This window comes from Bombyx mori, chromosome 19 (assembly GCF_030269925.1).
Source record: "Bombyx mori chromosome 19, ASM3026992v2".
In the NCBI taxonomy this organism is placed as follows: Eukaryota; Metazoa; Arthropoda; class Insecta; order Lepidoptera; family Bombycidae; genus Bombyx; species Bombyx mori.
Window position 1 is genome coordinate 2,879,618 of NC_085125.1, and position 18,358 is coordinate 2,897,975.

At 47.4% G+C, this 18,358-nt stretch overlaps 1 protein-coding gene across 2 annotated transcripts in view; it reads left to right on the forward strand.

The window, feature by feature from the left end:
- The first annotated feature begins 1,481 nt into the window (after positions 1–1,481).
- The window catches only part of LOC101743002 (cartilage oligomeric matrix protein), a 51,449-nt gene continuing 34,572 nt past the window's right edge, over positions 1,482–18,358 (forward strand). The window contains exons 1-2 of one of the 2 annotated variants that reach the window (XM_038017653.2): positions 1,482–1,746; positions 2,047–2,133. In XM_038017653.2, the coding sequence (XP_037873581.1) occupies positions 2,052–2,133 (82 nt within the window). In that variant the 5' untranslated portion in view covers positions 1,482–1,746; positions 2,047–2,051. The remainder of the gene's footprint in view (positions 1,747–2,046; positions 2,134–18,358) is intronic. The other variant, XM_038017654.2, reaches the window with a different exon arrangement.

An 18,358-nucleotide genomic window follows, 5' to 3' on the forward strand; every position in this document is an offset into this window, starting at 1 on the left:
AATTTTTACTTAAATGTATACTTATCGTAGATGTATTAAGTACCATATTGTTATATTTTCAAATCTTATAAGAATTCAAATCAGTTTAGGTCGAAACATTAAATAAATCCTACAATAAAAAAACTCGCATTGAACGCATTGAGCTCGCGTGAACTGGTTAGTTAAAGCATTTTTTTTTATTGCCCTTGTAGACAGACGAGCGTACGGCCCACCTGACGGTGAGTGGTTACCGTCGCCCATGGACTTCAGCAATGCTAGGGGCAGAGCCAAGCCGCTGCCTACCGCTTAATACTCTCCACAAGCCTCGCTTGAAGAAGGACATGTCATAGCGCTCGGGAAACACCGTAGAGGGGAGCTCATTCCATAGCCGGATGGTACGTGGCAAAAAAGACCTCTGGAAACGCATTGTGGATGAACGCAGTGGCTCCAGGTAGTATTGATGAACTCTACTCCGGTGGCGGGCGGTGCGATGGTAAAAACGAGATGACTGTATCATTTCGAACAATTCCTCAAAGCACTCTTCACTCAGACTCCACACTCAGAGCATCCCTTGCAAACAATTTAATATTCTACTACCTTCTTAGTTTGATAGCTGTTTTAGTTTTTTTAATACCTGCATTTAATCTATTTTAAATTATTACCAAATTGCTGGTTTAATAAACATGACTTTTATAAAATTACCCAATTCTCAGCTTTTTTTAATCAATTCCAAATCAAAACAAGAAATACGTTTATTTTAATAATTTATTTTGAACTTACTTAAACTTAAATTTCAAGAAATCATCGTGCTCGTGAGAGTGATGATTGCATTTGACTGGAGATTATTGTGTTAATTATCTACCGTAATTCAATAAAGTCATGGAATGTAATTAATTATTGGCACTCTTCTGTGCTTCTTTATATAATATCAGAAGATGGGTCGGGTATGCGACTTTCTATTTATCTGTCATCAGTCCTTAGTAACAATATACTTTTTCTACTTAGTTGCCTGTTTGCTAATCACCTAGGCTTGTGGGAAGAGGCTGTATCCTTACAATGGACACGCTGGGGTATAATTTTGGTGCCTCGTGTATTCGACACGGGTTAGTAATTGGCTCTTTCTTGTGAAAATGAAGTGTGTATCACGTTCTGGTCTCAAAGGCTAGTTAAATTCTGATCTGGGCGGCATGGCAGGATTTTCTCAGTCTGCCATCCTATTAATAGTGGCGCGTCTAGTCCTAGGACTAGTGTCAACCTAGGATTTTATATTGCCACCAGGATCACTGCAGGAGTGGATCTTGTCGTTACCAAGAGCAGAAGTTTTGGGGCATAAATGCTTCACTATTATAATATAATAATACGGTATGGTATATTAAAATATGGTAACAGATATACTATGAATTCACTGACCAAGATGTCATTTTATGGCGATTTCTTATCGTACAACCTACATTAAAACCGCCGACCAATAAATTGTTTATTTATTGATACCCAAAAACGACCTTCAATCGCAATTCATATTTGTATGTTCATTAAATTGAAATACTTTATTAAATGATGTAATAATTGATCCTACGATATCGAAGTAACAAAATGACATCATCTGTAGAAGCTGTGATTCCTTCGGGTGACTTGTCAGTTGCCAGTTTTGTCAGTCGCGTTGTGCGTGAGTAGTTTGCGCACGCGTTGCGCATGCAGTTCCTGCTAACTGAAAAAAAAATCGCGGGATTTTAAATTGGCGGGAATAAAGTGATTAGCAATAACGCGGTAAATATACGAAAAATGCTTAGTATTTATAAACAAAGGAAATATTTTTGAAAAAAACATGTAATTTTTAGTCTTAGTATATTATAATATTAATATCGTATTCAAAAGTTCTTAAAAAGGTCAAATCTATAAAGCGATAAGTGTTATATTTTTATCTATGTTCGAGTTTTTAGCGTGGTCTTTTATTAATTTCAAAAATGGAATAGTGGATTGTAAATTCTTATATAAGTAATTGAACATTAATATTATATTGAGTATTGGAATTAAAATATCGGAATTTTCGTGATTGTAACATTTTAGCAGACATGGCGATTCCGGCCATGTGCGCACGAATCTTCTCTGTCCTTGCTGTGGTGGCGATGGTGAACTCCCTCACTATGGACCGAGGTAAGTTTACTTCATCGTACTTTATACTAAACTAGCTGACCCGGCAGACTACGTAGTGCCTCAATCGATAGATAAAAGACCTAAACTATTGTATAAAATAAACTTACAACAAATAAAAAGAATCCGTCCGAGGGGGGACACATCAAAGGAAAAACAAAATTGTTATTTTTATTTAATTCCGAGGATTTTCATATTTATCTACCCTTTGAACCTTCTCTGGACTTCCACAAATAATTCAAGACCAAAATTAGCCAAATCGGTCCAGCCGTTCTCGAGTTTTAGCGAGACTAACGAATAGCAATTCATTTTTATATAATAATATATAGATAGATGTATCCATTGTAACGCTAGTGCAAGATAAGTAGGAGACGGTAGGCCGCGGCTTGGCTCTGATACTGCCATTGCTGACGCCCATGAGCGTCGGTAACCGCTTACCATCAGGTGGGCCGTACGCTCGTCTGCTTGCAAAGGCAATTAAAACAAAAAGATAAATTTCCAACAAAATAATTTTATTGCAAATACTTGAAGTAACGTCGGAGAATCTGTATAGTATTTTCCCGCGCAAAAAAATAATGTTAATTGACTTTTGAATATTAACAGTCATCATGTGAAATAATTGCACAGTTTGAGAGCCTGTAAGTCAGCTAGTCCATCGATAATAATATAAATCTAGTAGAAGAAATAAAGAATTGATAGTTTGTTACGCTTTTACGTCTAACTACTTAGCTGATCATTGCGAAAATTTGCATACACGTTGCTAGGGGTACACTAAAGGAGGTCAGAGTAAATAATATAAAATTTTAATAAAAAAGAAAAAATCGATTTAAATAACAATATTATCAATGTGGTTTAAATCAATAGAATATGCATTATTTAGGACTCTCCCAAATCAACTACTGGTCAAGTCTTAATTAGGACCACATGAGAAGCAATAGCTTTCAGAAAAAAAAAAAAAATACGTTTTGAGGCAACGCACGTCAAACAAAATACAGTCGAGCTAAAAACATCCTCCCTTTTTTTGCAGTCGGTTAAAAATACAAAAAAGGCTATTCCTTTGGGATTTTTTTTCTATATCAACACTCAAGTGAAGCTGCGATTGAAAGCTGCCAATATTGTAAATGCGTAAACTAATTGGTATGTGTTCGATTAAGTTGGTACAACTCTCCTGAAATCGTTTTCACAAGGCTATACTATAGACAAATAATATTATAGACAAACAATATTAATTTACAATAACAAATTACATTTATTTACAATAAACAAAAGAGTGCATACATATTAAATACGCGTGTGTCAAATATATGTTGTGTAATGTTTTTTTTATGAATTTAATGTATTTTTTATGTTTATTAACAAAAAAGAAAATTTCTGCACTCCTTCTCTATATTCTCTATAAGTGTGGTGAAATTTCATACTCCTCCGTCCGCGCAATTTTCGTAAAAAGGGGTACAAAGATTTTGTTCCACGTATTATTAATATACATAGATCAGTCCGTTGTGCCATCAGCTATCTATTGTTAATATAATTCTTACCTTGAACGCGGTCATAAACCTCTATTAATGTAAATACATTATGAGTATAATATATATATCGATAATATTTTGCGAGAAAACGAGTCCTAACGCGCTTTAAGATATCTACACGACACCTTCAACTTGGTTGGATATTCTTAATTAATAGATCTTTAATGAGTTACAAAACTTTGATGACTAAATTAAACTATTTAATATTCTTAAACACTAAATAAAAGTAATTTTCAGTTCAACAAAGTTAAATCTCTAACAACCAGACAAAAGTATTTTGACATACCAGATTTGTCCCTATTATACCTATAGTTCCTATTCCCCTCAATCTACTGTATTCATCGAAAATGGGGTAGTTTGATTTATTTTCTTTTACAATGCTACTTAAGGTATTTAAGTAGTATAATAAATACTAAATCGAATTAAGTTATCCACTACTGCGTGTGTCATGTGGCAAGATTCGTTACTCAACTCCAGTATATTTGGAACGTAACTGAACACCTCGCTTTGAGTATTGAAAACTATTTATATGGTCATTAGAGCGATGTTGCAAGCGATGCAAGCAGGTACAGAAATAAAGTAACACTTCAACGTACAGCGGGAGAATAAAATATGCCATATTTGTTTTGGTTTCCTCATCCTAGCATCGATAATCCTCAATGCTGAGGGTTATGGCTTCATGAGGGTTTCTTGGGAAAATACGCATGGTGGGGAAGCGTTCCACCACGGCAGTGCTTTTGGAAGAGATTTAGTTCTTCGATGGCACTGAAGCCTTATTTGATCGATCGAAGTTTGAACCCCATCTCAACCCTCCCCTTTTCTCATCCGGGTTTGGGACCGGCATTGGCAGAATTAATTGTTAAAGCAAACAAGACAAAGGGTTGTTGTTGAAGTCCTAGGGTACCTCGCTGGTACATAGAGACCTCACAAGCTGTTTCCACTTGACCCTGTCCTGGGTTTGCTCCTTGATCTCACCCTCAATATTATTGTAATATAACTTATTCATTTACCAGAGTGGAACACACGTATGTTCCCTGCAGAACACTCTGTGTCAAATAACTTATGGCATTTACAAATACCGTCTTGCTAATTTTATCGCGAAATATTTTAAGTGACCGTTCATTGAAATTAATTTAGGGTCACTCAACCCTACTCCAGTATTTTGCTTCGGTAAAAAAAAAACGATAATGATTACGAGTCGATGGGTCATTTGAGAGCGGGTGCCTATTAAAAAGTTTAGCGCTGTCAACCCTGTGGACTCATAATCATAATGTCAGCGTAGGGGAAAGACTTTTGGCGGGAACTTGAGGAGCGAAGCTGAGTGAAATACTTTATTTTGTTCATTTAGTGCTTGGGGGAGGCCTATGTCGAGCGGTGGACGTCTATGGACGAAGATAGATAGATAGATAGTGTTTCTCGATGTTTAAATGTATAATAACGATGGTTTATTAATTGTTTAGTATCTTTGAAAGTCCATAAATGTAGGAAATCAAAACAAAGCTTTTGGGCTAAATTTGTTGGATTCTTCCAAAATGTCCGCTGTAAAAGTCTCAGTAACTAACCACCATTTTACTGAGATTATATTTCATTCTATCTACTTTCGTTTCATTTAATTTGTATCCCTATGAATTAAAGTTTTAAGTTAATCAACTTCATCTCATTTCGCTTCATATCGTTTTTCATATTATAACGAAATGTAAGAAGAGAATATAAGATTTGGCTTAAAGGTCTCGTTACTAGGCCTCAAAAAATAGCAGTGTATGGGAACCCCAGGAGCATTTATTTAATTATTTTTTTATTGCCCTTGTAGGCAGACGAGCATACGGCCCACCTGATGGTGAGTGGTTACCGTCGCCCGTGGACTTCAGCAATGCCAGGGGCAGAGCCAAGCCGCTGCCTACCGCTTTTTTTTTTTCTTATCCATTATCAAATTTTCCTTATCCACGAGAGGGGAAAAGATTAAAAGGACGACCGTTCCAAAAGTGGGTAGACGAAATAAAGGCCGTTGCGGGCTCTACGTGGAAGAGGAATTGCTACGACCGGGACTCATGGCAGGATTTGGGGGAATCCTATGCGAAAGCAAAACAATTTTTGCCGATGTGAAATGCTTAGAAAAATTACATTAATAGTATGTACCTAAATATGAAGTAAGGTTGTTAATAAAGGCTTCTTATCTTTATCCTCTTAGGAATAAGGGTTCAGTTTTCGCTAATACCTAATACATCGCGATGTGAATGACCGGTGGCGACCCTGAGCTTAATGGTTTCGACTTATTTTCTTTTGTATTAAATAATTAACGCTGTTACCAAAAAAGCGATTGATGTCTGTATGTATTTGTCTCGGCGCATACTTTAGAATACATTTAATGGATTTTATTGCAGATAGGAAGACGAGTTTGTAGATCACCTGGTACTAGGAACCGTCGATAGATCGATTCTCTATTAAACGCATATAAAGTATTTGCGCAGTTTTATTATAGATATTAGGCATTAACCTATACTGACTTGTTTTATAGCCATTTAAAATTATTTGGCTGTGAATTTAGCGTTGATTTTGTATTTATTTTTGGAGGTTAGGCTTTTTATATAAGGTACTTTTTTATAAAAATCCTTTAGCAATTTCTGCAAAATATGGAAAATAAGCTCAGGACTAAAAGGGTTAAGAACACCAATGCTGCTACTGACTTTGAGCTGTGAAGTTAATGTGTTTAATAGCATTCTGATTGTTTGAGAGCAACTGCACAACAGCAAAAAGCCCTGCTTCGAGACAAAAATATCCAAGTTTATCGAATAGAGCATATTCTAGATATGAAATTAGGGAAAGTATTATGAAAATATGTTAGGGTGTGTTTTACGACATAGCGATTAAAGTATTCATACTTGTATTCTCTAATGTGTATAGATGCCCTGCCACGAGCTTTAAACTTTTACACTAGCAGTTCAAGTACTTTGGAATATTTCGTTAAATTTTAATAAAACTCATACAAAAAGTTTACTAAAATAATGTAACGCTTTTGTTCATTACTGTACTAAAATACAGAAATAGAAACACGATGAGTTATGTTCCCAACGGTAGTACAGAAATTATGCTGAGCATGTCGCGGCTCATACATGTGTTATTTTTTTATTTATTTATTAACTTGCTTTTAAGGTAGTTGTCATGACAGCCAAGTTTAGCGTTCTGCTTGCTTGCCTTCGGAAACTACAGTTTGAATAGAAGTTATTTCAAAGCTAGTACGATCTTACAGCTCAGAACATAGTTTAGGTAGAGTAGTATACTGTAGAATAGCTTTTCCCAAAGTGGGCGATATCGCCCCGTTGTGGGCGTTGCAGGCCTAAAGGGTTTTTGTTGAGCTTTTGTTGTTGGGTGCACCAAAGTAAATTTGAATAAATGGAATACTTATTTGACGTGAATTAAGGAATTATTCATTTTCAAAATGGCATTCATTGCATTCGATGCATTCCTCACAGAACAGATAGCCGCTGGTGCCGAAAGGTTCTCTAGTGGTGTCCTCGTACCGAGTGACGTAGTGTGGGTAGGCCTCTCACAAGCTAGATAGACGTCTTGTTGAAGAAATCCGCTGGATTTAGGCTGCGCAGGACCAGTGGTTGTGGCGAGATTAGGGGGAGGCATATGTCCAGCTGAAAGTTCTGATTATTCCTTGTTAATTCTTCTCGTGCATTATTGCTGTTTATAAGTTGCACTTACTAATGAAATTTATCTGTCTGATAATAAAGCCTTACAAAACGCAGTTTCATCTATATATGAATACGTGAAGCAAAAACTTTGTACACCTTTTTACAAAAATGGCGCGGACGGAGGAGTATGAAATTTCTCACACTTATAGAGAATTTAGAGAAGTAGTGCAGAATGATGTTTTTTTTTAATTATGCCTAAACAATACATTAAATCAATAAAAAAAAACATTACTCACACTACCATTTATTTGACACACACACGCATGCATACTATTTGTTTATTGTCAAACTTTTTTTATTGTTATAGTCTGTGGTCAAATTGAGAATAGATTAAATATTTTTTTTGTCTTTATTAATATTTGTCTAAAGTGTAGTTTTGGCAAAATCTGTGATTAAAGAAGTACCTATAATAAATAATCTTTGACAACAGAATCATAATAGTGTATAAACTTATAATTTCAATTAATTATAGTCGAATTTCGACTACCGGGGACCACTAGTAATGATAAATACAATAACGAGAATGATTACTGTAATTCAAATGACATCAGGAGAATGCGGTCGCGACGGCTAGAGGGGCACCATATGGTCACGTCGTGTTCCAGCCGCGACTGATGTTGCACAGTTCTGGTTTCTCAATTAAACTATTGGTTTACCTTTTAGGAACGACTGACACATGTGACCCCGCAGGGATGATGAAATATTTCATTTTCCTTCTTACGTTTTTTTTCCGCTGTTTTCGAAGGTTGGTTTGAAAGCCGCACATTGTAATGTGAACGTTTAAATATTTTTTTTTATTTTTTTTATTACTTAGCTGGGTGGACGAGCCCACGGCTTACCACCACTGGTGTTAAGTGGTTACCGGATCCCATAGACATATACAACGTAAATGCCGGCACCCACCTTGAGACATTAGTTGTAAGATCTTAGTTTTTGACAGTACAACGGCTGCCCCGCCCTTCAAACCGAAACGCATTACTGCTTCACGACAGGAATAGGCAGGGTGGTGGTACCTACCTGTGCGGACTCACAATATATCCCACCACCAGTAATTAGTTTGTTTTTTATTACACGATGTTATTCCTTCACCGTGGAAATCAATTGTGAACATTTGTTAAGTACGTATTTCATTAGAAAAATTGGTACCCGCCTGCGGGATTCGAACACCGTTGCATCGCTACATACGAACGCACCGGGCGTTAGGCCACGACGACTTATATAACAAACTTGAAATAACAAATTTAAACTATATTGAATTAAAATAGTTATAAAAAAGCAAATATTAGATGTCAATATTAATACCTTAATTAAAAGTACACACAGTTTGGTCAATCAATCATTACTTACCTAAATGCTGCCATATTGTACATGTTTTTTCGCGTCAAGCCATGACAACAGTGTAGAACGTAAAGCGATTTTGAACATAGTCTCGCAAAAACCATAGATTTTTTAATATTTAACATAGAAAATGACATAAAAGGGTGTCAGAAAATCGAGTTGTCAATGCTGTTTTCGACGTCTCTCTGTTGGAGTTTGTATGTTAAATGTAATGGCAGGCAACACTTGACACTTGATTAGATTTCGAATATTGGAGTTATTTTAAATGTTTAAAAAACAGATCATTGTATTCTCGTCAGAAAATGTCAGTACTTCTCATCTAAACACGGCAAGAGAAACATGTAATAGTTTTATAAAAAATATAAAGATAATAATTGTATAATGGTGTAAAAGTGTTCAAGCTATCTGCAATATAATTATAATGAAGCAGTTGTGTTTTTAAATAGCCCCTCATCACCTACAGAACCTAATCCTTCAAAGGGGATTGCCCACTCTCCATAGTGTGCTAGGCCCAAGATGGACATCAAATATTACTATAAAAATGTACTGATTCAAATTCTTAAATGTATTGGATATCTAAAAAATATATTGAAATTGACGCCACTATTATAAAAAATATAATAAAAATAAAAACTCGTTTTGAGGTTAATTTTCTGTATAAATAAGTGTCGGATTGTGAGATATTTCAAGAACTTTTCTTTTCTTAATGTTTAAGATGTTCCTAATGTATTTTTATCCAATAGGGTATAAAAACACACACTTAATTCTTTAAATATCTATATTTTCTTCATCTTCATACACAATTAGTATCATCTAAAAATAGCAAAGGAGAGCATATACACGGTTTTAAATCTCGGTCAGGGTAAAACCACAATTCAGACAATGTTTTTTAGTCGTAGTATGAAACGTTATTGATAAAAGTAAAATAAATCGAAGAAAAATCAAAACACATCCATTTTGTACGCAAGCACAACACCACAAGCAGCAAGCGAAGTATCAGTCAGTCAGATTAAATTCAGTGTTGTCAGTATAAAGAAAAATACTTACATGAAATTCATATATCGATTATTTTTTTAAATAACCGATAATTGATTTATATCTTAATCTTTTTTTTACGAGTACACATTATTTTTTATGTTTTTGTTTTAGTTGTACATATTTAAATAACAATACTAGTAAAGTTTTTTTTATTGCTTAGATGGGTGGGCGAGCTCACAGCCACCCTGGTGTTGCTAAGTGGTTACTCGAGCCCACATACATCTACAACGTAAATGCGCCACCCACCTTGAGATATAAGTTCTAAGGCAGTGATTATCAAACTTATTTCTTTTACCGCCCCCTTTGAAAATCAATTATTTTTCAGCGCCCCCCATTTTTTATACACCCCTAAAACTTTAAAACCACAATTTCATTAATTTAATTAATAAATGTTGTATTAATTTTAGTAAATGTAGTACCACGTAGTACATAATTATGTATTTGTAGATGCTATTATTGTTTCTTCATATTATTATATGTCCATACATCGCTACAGAGCGTGTATTTATAAATTTTCAAAGTAAAAATGAATTCTTCTCATCAATATGTTTGTTTAAATTCAGAATTACCAAAATAAATTGCTAGTTCACTGTACCGTTACTATGCTAATTTATTAGAACGAAACTATTTTTGTTGAATATCTTTCTCATTAATATAAGATTCTCATCATAAGATAATTAAAAATTTATTAGCTAGAAATGGATCCCCCGAAAAGGACCTCAGAAGGCGAATCAGTAGGTATGGCAAAGAGAGCTATGTCCCAAATGGACCGTGTTTGGGCGGACAGAAACATCTCGAGAAATACCAAAAAGCAGCTCGTCACCTCCCTCGTCTTTTCCATTTTTCTCTACGGCGCAGAGACTTGGACCCTCAAGAAAGCCGATCGCCAACGCATCGACGCGTTTGAGATGTGGTGTTGGAGGAAAATGCTCGGGATTCGTTGGACAGAACACAGAACCAACGAATCCATTCTTACCGAGCTCAAGATTCCAATGCGCCTCAGCACTACATGCGCGCGGAGGAGTTTCGAGATCTTTGGAGATATTGCCAGAAAGAGAGGTGACAATCTGGAAAAGCTGCTGGTAACAGGCAAGGTATGCGGGAGAAGGCACAGAGGTAGAAATCCAATGCGCTGGTCGGACCAAATACGCTCCACTCTCAATATCTCAGTCCACGTTGCTATCCACACAGCCGAGGACAGGTAGTAATGGCGCAAGATGATGCAGGAGAAAGTTATTAGAGGAGGCCACGACCCTCAGCACTGAGGATTATCGACGCAAGAAGGAAGGAAACTACGAAAAATAAATTAATATCATTTCGTATTATAGACAAATATGTGTAATTTTTCATAGAATTTTAGTTTATAATTTAGAACTGGTTCAAATAAAAACCGCCGCCTAAGTCAGCGTTTTTATTATTTGTAATAATTAATATCTATACTAATATTATAAAGAGGAAAGATTTGTTTGTTTGTTTGTATTCAATAGGCTCCGAAAATACTTAGCCGATTTGAAAAATTCTGTCACTGTTGTGACATTTTTTTTTTTTTTTTTCGGGTAGAGGGCCGAACCTCCTACGAGGTCCCCGCGCAAAAGGGGCGCGCGGGGTATGTGAGACTCAACGATCTGCATGGTGTTGTGAGCAGACCGCGGGCCCAAGGATTTTAGAGCCCACCCACTAAACGACTCCTCTGCACTCTTACACCCGACGTCCGATCCCCTCCGAGGTCAGAACCCGGATGAGGTAGGGGGGCTACCGCGGTCAACACTACAACCAGACGGCGCGGCTCACCCCAAGGACGCCCAGCCGACGGAGCCTTCGAGGCGAATCGAAGGCTCTGAAACGTCGGCCGTCTCGGTACGGCAGCCCGTCGGGCCGCCCAGACGGTGCCGCTGGTGTCCCGGAATACCCCGCTGGACCAGAACCAGCCTGCCGGGTCGGGACGCGATACACCGTCGACCGGTCGCTCTATTCACTCCACGGCAGCGCGCTAGAGTGCTGGTAGCGCGCCGCGCGGCCTCACCCCCTCAGGTCGCCCCTTGACCTTCACCGGGGGGAGGCCGCCACCTACAGGGGCTGGGACGTGCGGGCGTATTCCCGCCTCCGGCCCCCGGCTCGACGGCGACGGATCGGTGCGGAAAGGGAAGAGCTCTCCCTCTCTCGCTCCGCCGCCTCCTTCTGCGAGATGGTGGACTCGCAGAAGTCGAGCATCGCCTTCCAGGACGCGTCGCTGCCGAGCATCGTAGCCACGACGCGCGGCAGCGAGAGGTCCTCACCTATGACCGCGACGAGGGCGGCGCGTTGCTCGTCGAATCCAGAGCAACGCGCCAGCGTGTGTTCCGCTGTGTCATCCTCGTCGCGGTCCGCGCAGTGATGGCACTGCGCCGTCGGTTCCCTTCCGGCTATCTTGTGCAAGTACCGGCCAAAACAACCATGGCCGGTCAACATTTGCGTCAGCCGGAAGGTGAGGCATCCGCGGTCGCGGCCCACCCAGTCCGCGAGGACCGGACGGACCGCCTCGACGGTACGGAGGCCGGCCGACGGGTCCGCCAAGCGGCAAGACCACGCCTCCAGCACGGACCGCCGAGATTGGAGCCTCCGCGCTCGAACTACTCCTTCGCCGGGGCGCCCTTCCCCCCTAGAGCGGAGGTCGCTACGCCACCGGTAATCGGCAGCGAGCGCCTCCGCCTCCAGGTCCCAGGGTGGCGCCCCGGCGAGCAAGCACGCCGCCTCGAAGGAGACGGTGCGGTATCCTCGGATCGCCCTGACCGCGATCGCGCGCTGTGGACGTCGCAGCGCGGCGACGTTCTCGCGGGTCAGGGCGTGGCACCATACGGGAGCGCCGTATAGTGCCATCGACCGCACCACCCCCATGTAGAGGCGGCGCGCCACCTGATCGGGACCCCCGACGTTTGGAAGGAGCCGGCTCAAAGAGCCGGCCGTTGCCATCAGCCGAGGGCCCAACTTCTCAAAGTGAGCGCGGAAGTTCCACCGACCGTCCAGTTCGAGGCCGAGGTACCGAAGACCGGTCACCCCGACCCCGACGCGGACGCCTCCGATCACGAGGTGGGCACCCACAGGCGGCGCTCGTCCCGGCCCGTGAAAGAGCAGGGCCTGGGTTTTGTCGAGCGCCACCTCGAGCCCCAACCGTCGGATCCTAGTGACGACGTGTGCCACGCCTGCGCACGCCAGACGGGCAGACTCCCGGTAGTCCCTCCCCGGAGCCACGACCAACGTGTCGTCAGCGTAACAAATTACGCTGAGCCCGGGGAGGGGTCCCCGAATGACGCCCCGCAGGACCCAGTCGTAGCCGATGTTCCACAGCAGGGGGCCCAGGACGGACCCCTGCGGAACACCGCGCTCGACGGGGAAGCGGTACATCGCCCCACCGTGTCCGATGCACTGGATCGACCTGCCCTCGAGGTAGGAGCCGATCAGTCGGCGGAGGTATGCGGGGACGCCGTGATACTCCAGCGCCCCCGCGATCACCGACCAGGGCAGGGTGTTGAAGGCGTTCCTTACATCTAAGGATAACGCCATCGCCACCCCGCCCCGGGATACGGCTTCGTCGGAGAGGGCCCTCACGCGCAGAATCGCGTCGATAGTCGAGCGGCCCTCTCTGAAGCCGTACTGCTCTGCCGAAAGATCGGGACCCGTCTCGGTCAGGTGCCGGACGATGCGGGCCGCGACGATCCTCTCGAGCATCTTGCCCGCTTCGTCCAGCAACACGACGGGGCGATAGCCCGCGGGTGAGTCCGCGGGGCGCCCGTCCTTCCGCAGAAGGACCAGTCTGCCCGTCTTCCATTTCGACGGGAACCGTCCCGACTCGAGGCACGCTTCGAAAAGCCCCCCGAGCCGGTCCCCTAGGGCCTCGAAGGCCAAGCTCCAGACCCGGCCGTGAACGCCGTCAGGGCCGGGGGCCGCGTCCTTCGCTCTCATTCTGGACACGGCCGCATGGATCTCCGCCCCCGTGATAGGGGGAGGGGGCTCCTCGGTAGCGGGAACGCTGGGGCGACGCGGTGGTGTGCCCCACGTGGCGTCCATCTGGGGGGGCTCAAAGTCCCCCCCTGCTGCCGGCGGGAAGAGTGCCGCAACAATTTCCCGCAGCTGCCGAGGCTGGAGCCGCTCGGTCACGGGGAGCGCCCACAGCTGCAGTTTCCTGCGAACCATCTTGTATGGGCGCCCCCAGGGATCTTCGTCGAGCGACTCCAGGAGAGTCTTCATGCTCTGCTTCTTGGCCTCGCCGATGGCCAGCTGCAGCGCCGTCTGCTTTTGACGACAGTCAGCGTGCAGCTGGGCCGCCGTCTCCGCGAACGCAGCGTCGCGACGACGGCGGCGGCGGTGGCGTGCGCTACGGCGGCGCGCCCTCACGCACTCCTCGCGGAGTCTTGCGATCTCGGGCAACCACCAGAACGCACCCCCACGTGGTGCTCGGGGGCCGACCCGGGGCATGGCGGCATCGCAAATGTTTGCCATGGTGCCCCGGAACCAGTCGACCTCCGCATCCACGTCCGCGAGCCGCGCGGGTTTTGGCGCCCACGCAGCAACAGCGGCCGCCTCCATCAGCAACTCCTTGTTCATCCTTTTCAAGGCCCACCTGGGGAACGAACGGGGCGCACCTTGCGGGAGCTCCTCCTCACCGCGGGCGCCCGCGGCTGACGACGAAGACAAGGAGGAGGCGGAGAGCTCAAATCGGACGTATCTGTGGTCCGAGAGCGTCTCCGCCCCCTCGAGTACGCGCCAGCCGCGGGTGCGGCGCACGGCGGACGGGGACGCGAACGTCACGTCCACGTGGGATTCCCCGTTCCACCGCACGCAAGTCGCGACCGTGCCTCTGTTTAGGAGACAGAGGCTGGTCGCGATCGCCCACTCCGAAAGGGCCTCGCCTCGCGCATCCGTGCGGGGGGAACCCCAAGCCGTGCACTTGGCATTGAAGTCCCCCGCTACGATGACAGGGCGGGACCCGAGGCGGTGTAAAAGCGCCTCGAGCCCGCCCAGAAACCGCTCGAACTCGGCGAGGCTCCTGTTCGGAGAAAAGTACGCCCCGATCACGACGGTCCCGTCGATCCTAGCCGCGACGTACCCGGGTCCCCTGGCCACCATATCCAAGGGGGGTAACGCCGCAGACTGTCTCAACACAATGGCCACGGAGCCGTCGACGTCCCCGATCCAGCAGTCCTGGTCGGTGGGGACGAAGTACGGCTCCGCGGCGACAGCGACGTCGATTGACCACTCCGCCATGGTGTGGACGAGGAGATCCTGTGCCCTGGCGGAGTGGTTCAAATTACTTTGGAGGAAGCGATGGACGCAACCCATTACGGGGCTACGTCCATCACTCCCTCGTCTGTCCCGCCTTGCGGCTGCTCTGGTGCCGCGGCGGGAGCTGACTCACCGGCTGCCCTTTTTGCAGCCGGCTTCTTTTTCTTTCCGCCCCTCCTCGTTTTTGTAGAGGAGGGGGCGGATTTACACGCCGGGCCCCCGGCCCGGTGGTCAGCCTTCCTTTTGGCCGCGTCGCACAAGACGCAGTGCGGCGCAGCTGTGGTGCAGGAGGCTGCCTTGTGCCCCGGTTGGCCGCAGCGGAAACACAAGCCGCTGCGGTCCACGGTCGAGGGGCACTTGGCGAGGCCGTGGCCGGTGCCGAAGCACCGAAGACAGCGCCACGGCCTGGCATCCTGCAGCTGCACGTGGGCCACTACCCAGCCCACGCGCAGCCTTCCTGGGCTGTCGGAAGGCCGCCCCTGTGGAGGGGTGGCCAGGAGGGTCGCCGTTGCAATCGGGCAACGCGCCCACGCCGTCCGGGTTCCGGAATATGTCACCCGGAGCTCTCCGACTTTGACGTCGGCGAGGGCGCAGTTGCCCTGCGACGCGATGGCCGCGGCGACCTCCTCTTTCGTGGCGCACTCGTCGAGGCCCGTGATTTTTACTTCTCCCATCTTCACGGGCCGCGCGATGCGCACCACCTCGGGGTCCGGCAGGATCTCCCTCAGCCGGGCCGCCAATTTTTCGGCCGCGGCGTTTGTGTTGGGGCCGGGGCACTCTATAAGACGAGCCCCGTTGGCCGTCTGCCGGACCTTGATGCCCCCCTCCACGCCGAGGGCGTCCACATTCACGCCGCCGCGCGCCTGGGTCATCACCTCGTGGTAGGTGATGCCCTTTTCTTTGCCGGCGGGCAGCAGCTCCACTACCACTGCAGCCGACCGCGGGGCGCGCGGCCTCCTTCTTCCAGTTCGGCCCCTCGGCTCCGCTCGACCCTCTTGGCGGGGAGCGGCGGCCGCAGGGGCGGGCTTGGGGCGCGGCGCAGGAGGCGCCGCCACCTTTTTGGGCCCGCGCCGCACTACCGTCGTCCAGGCCTCTTCCATATTGGCCGGGGCAGGGGGCAGTGGGCGGGGCAGGGGGGTCGGGGCCGGTTTGGCGGCGTTGACGCCCCCCTTCTTCTTATTTCGGCTCCTGCCGGGCCCCGCCTTCGCAGGCTGGGACGGGGCAGGAGCAGTCGTCTTAGTCTTCCGCTGGCCGGTGACTGGTGCTCCTGAGGGGGCGGGTTTTGGTGCCCCCGTATTTTGTTGGTTCCGCGAAGGTCCAGGCTTGGCCGGAACAGTAGCCGAGGCGACCGGGCGTGCCGCAGGTGTCGCGCCCTTTGTAGGGCCGCCATACGTTCTGACGGCCACTGTTTTCCGGGGTGCTGGCACGGGCGCACTGCCTTTCGCCTCATGGGCGAGGGGCGGCCTCGCACGCTCCTCGCACCCTGGAGCTGCGTGCTTCCTGTATGAGGAGCTGCCGCCTCAGCTCCTCGACCTCAGTGAGGCCTTCTGCTTCGGGCAGAGGAAGGACAGGGGCCGAGCTGCGTTGCCGCTCAATGAGGTCGGCAACCATCGTTCGCAACTCGGCCATGTCCACTCTAAGTTGCCCATTCGCCGCCTGAAGTTGGCCATTCTCGGCCGATACTTGCTCGAGGCGGGTGTGCAGCAGGGCCACTTCCTGCCGCAAGCCCGCCGTCTCCACGGTTGTGGTGCGGTCCACAACGTCCTGCAGCCTCTCCTCCAGTGTGGCGGCCGCCGATTTCATGGCCGACACTTCGGTGCCCTTGAGGCCTCCAGTCGATTTGGCTGCAATAGTCGCAACTATTTTGCCAACTATCTGACAAGATCGGAGGGGGTCAGAGGGACCCACCAACGTCAGGGCTCTCTGTAGGCGCTCAATCTCTTCTAGTTTCCTTTCCTTTTTATTTTTCGCCTCACGGCAGGCGGCCCTGGACTGCGCCGAAGAGGCAGCGTCCAGTCCGCAAGACGACGGCTTGTCAAAGTCAGTGGCGGGCGGCGCCGAAGCAGCCGCCGGCCCTTCCGCCAACGCCATGTACTTGGCGCTGGAAGGCTCTCCTTCCGACGAGTCGGACTGAGCGGAGGATGCCGGCTGTCGAGCCGACTTCCGCTTCCGTCGTGTCCGCTGTCGGGTGCTGTCCACTAACAGCGCTGGCGTCTCCCGCCCACTAGACGCATCGCTCCTCGCGAAGCTCCGCGCCGAGTGCAACGAGATCAAACTCTCGCAGCGCTCGAGTAGCACGGTTGGGACTCTGTCCCTTACGCGACCCGTGCTGTCGCCCCCTTCCTCGTGGCAGTGTGTGCCCCCCCCAGAAACGGTGGGGCAGCGTGCGGCCGATCGCTCGACCGCACGGAGGGATTCTCCCCCCGCGGAGCGGGAGGTACCCTCCTGGGGTAATAAGTTCTTCACAGGTGCCATTTTTCATTTTTCCTTTTTGATTAACCAGGGGTCGGTCCCCTGGGGTCTGGTTGGTACCCTCGGGACTGGACTCCCTCCAGCCATTCATCCCATCGCCGGGCACCAGAGCTTAGGATTGGGGCATTTTTTAAAGAGGTTTACGTCCTCGCGGCCCCGTGCCTCGCGGCAGCGGCCCCCGTCCCCCACGCGGTGAGGATTACGGGTTGGCCGGCGGCCTGCCGAGTGCAACGAGCAACACGACAGACCACCGGCCGACGCTCAAAAGAGCAACAACCACGAAGCCACGCCGGTATACCGGTACCCCCCTCTGGAGGGCGTGCCCCTGTAGCCGAAGCCGGGGACATGGCGACCAGCGGCCGGAAGATGCGTAAGCAACGCCGGCTCACTTCTCCATCGAAGGGCAGGCCAAAAGTGGCCCACCACCACCCATGGGTTACGTCCGAAACGGGTCGGACGTCACCCGAAAAACAAAAAAGGGGGAAGAGAGAGGGAGCCCGAGCGTCTCCAGGAGGAGCACCCTTCAGCGAGTGAAGGGCGTGGAGAGCCCGCAACTCCCCCTGCTGGTTTTGGTCCGCGTCATCCGATCTCTTTCGTTGCAAAGCCTAACTAGGCTACCCTACTCCTACACCTAGCCTACCTACCTAACACCTAGAAATCCTTGCAACGAAAAAGATCGGACGATACCCCTGGGAGTGGGACTGTTCCCAGAGGATCCCGTTATCCGCCACCTACGGACGCGCCCGGTGGAAGTCCAGCAAAACTCCCCCACAGACGGAGCCCCCGGCCACGCAGAGTGCGCGCCGGGGGGCCCGCCCAGGTCCCTCGGGTTCCTGAGTGACATAGGCTATAATCTTTTTTGAAAAAAATTAGGTATCCTTACTACAATTCCAATAA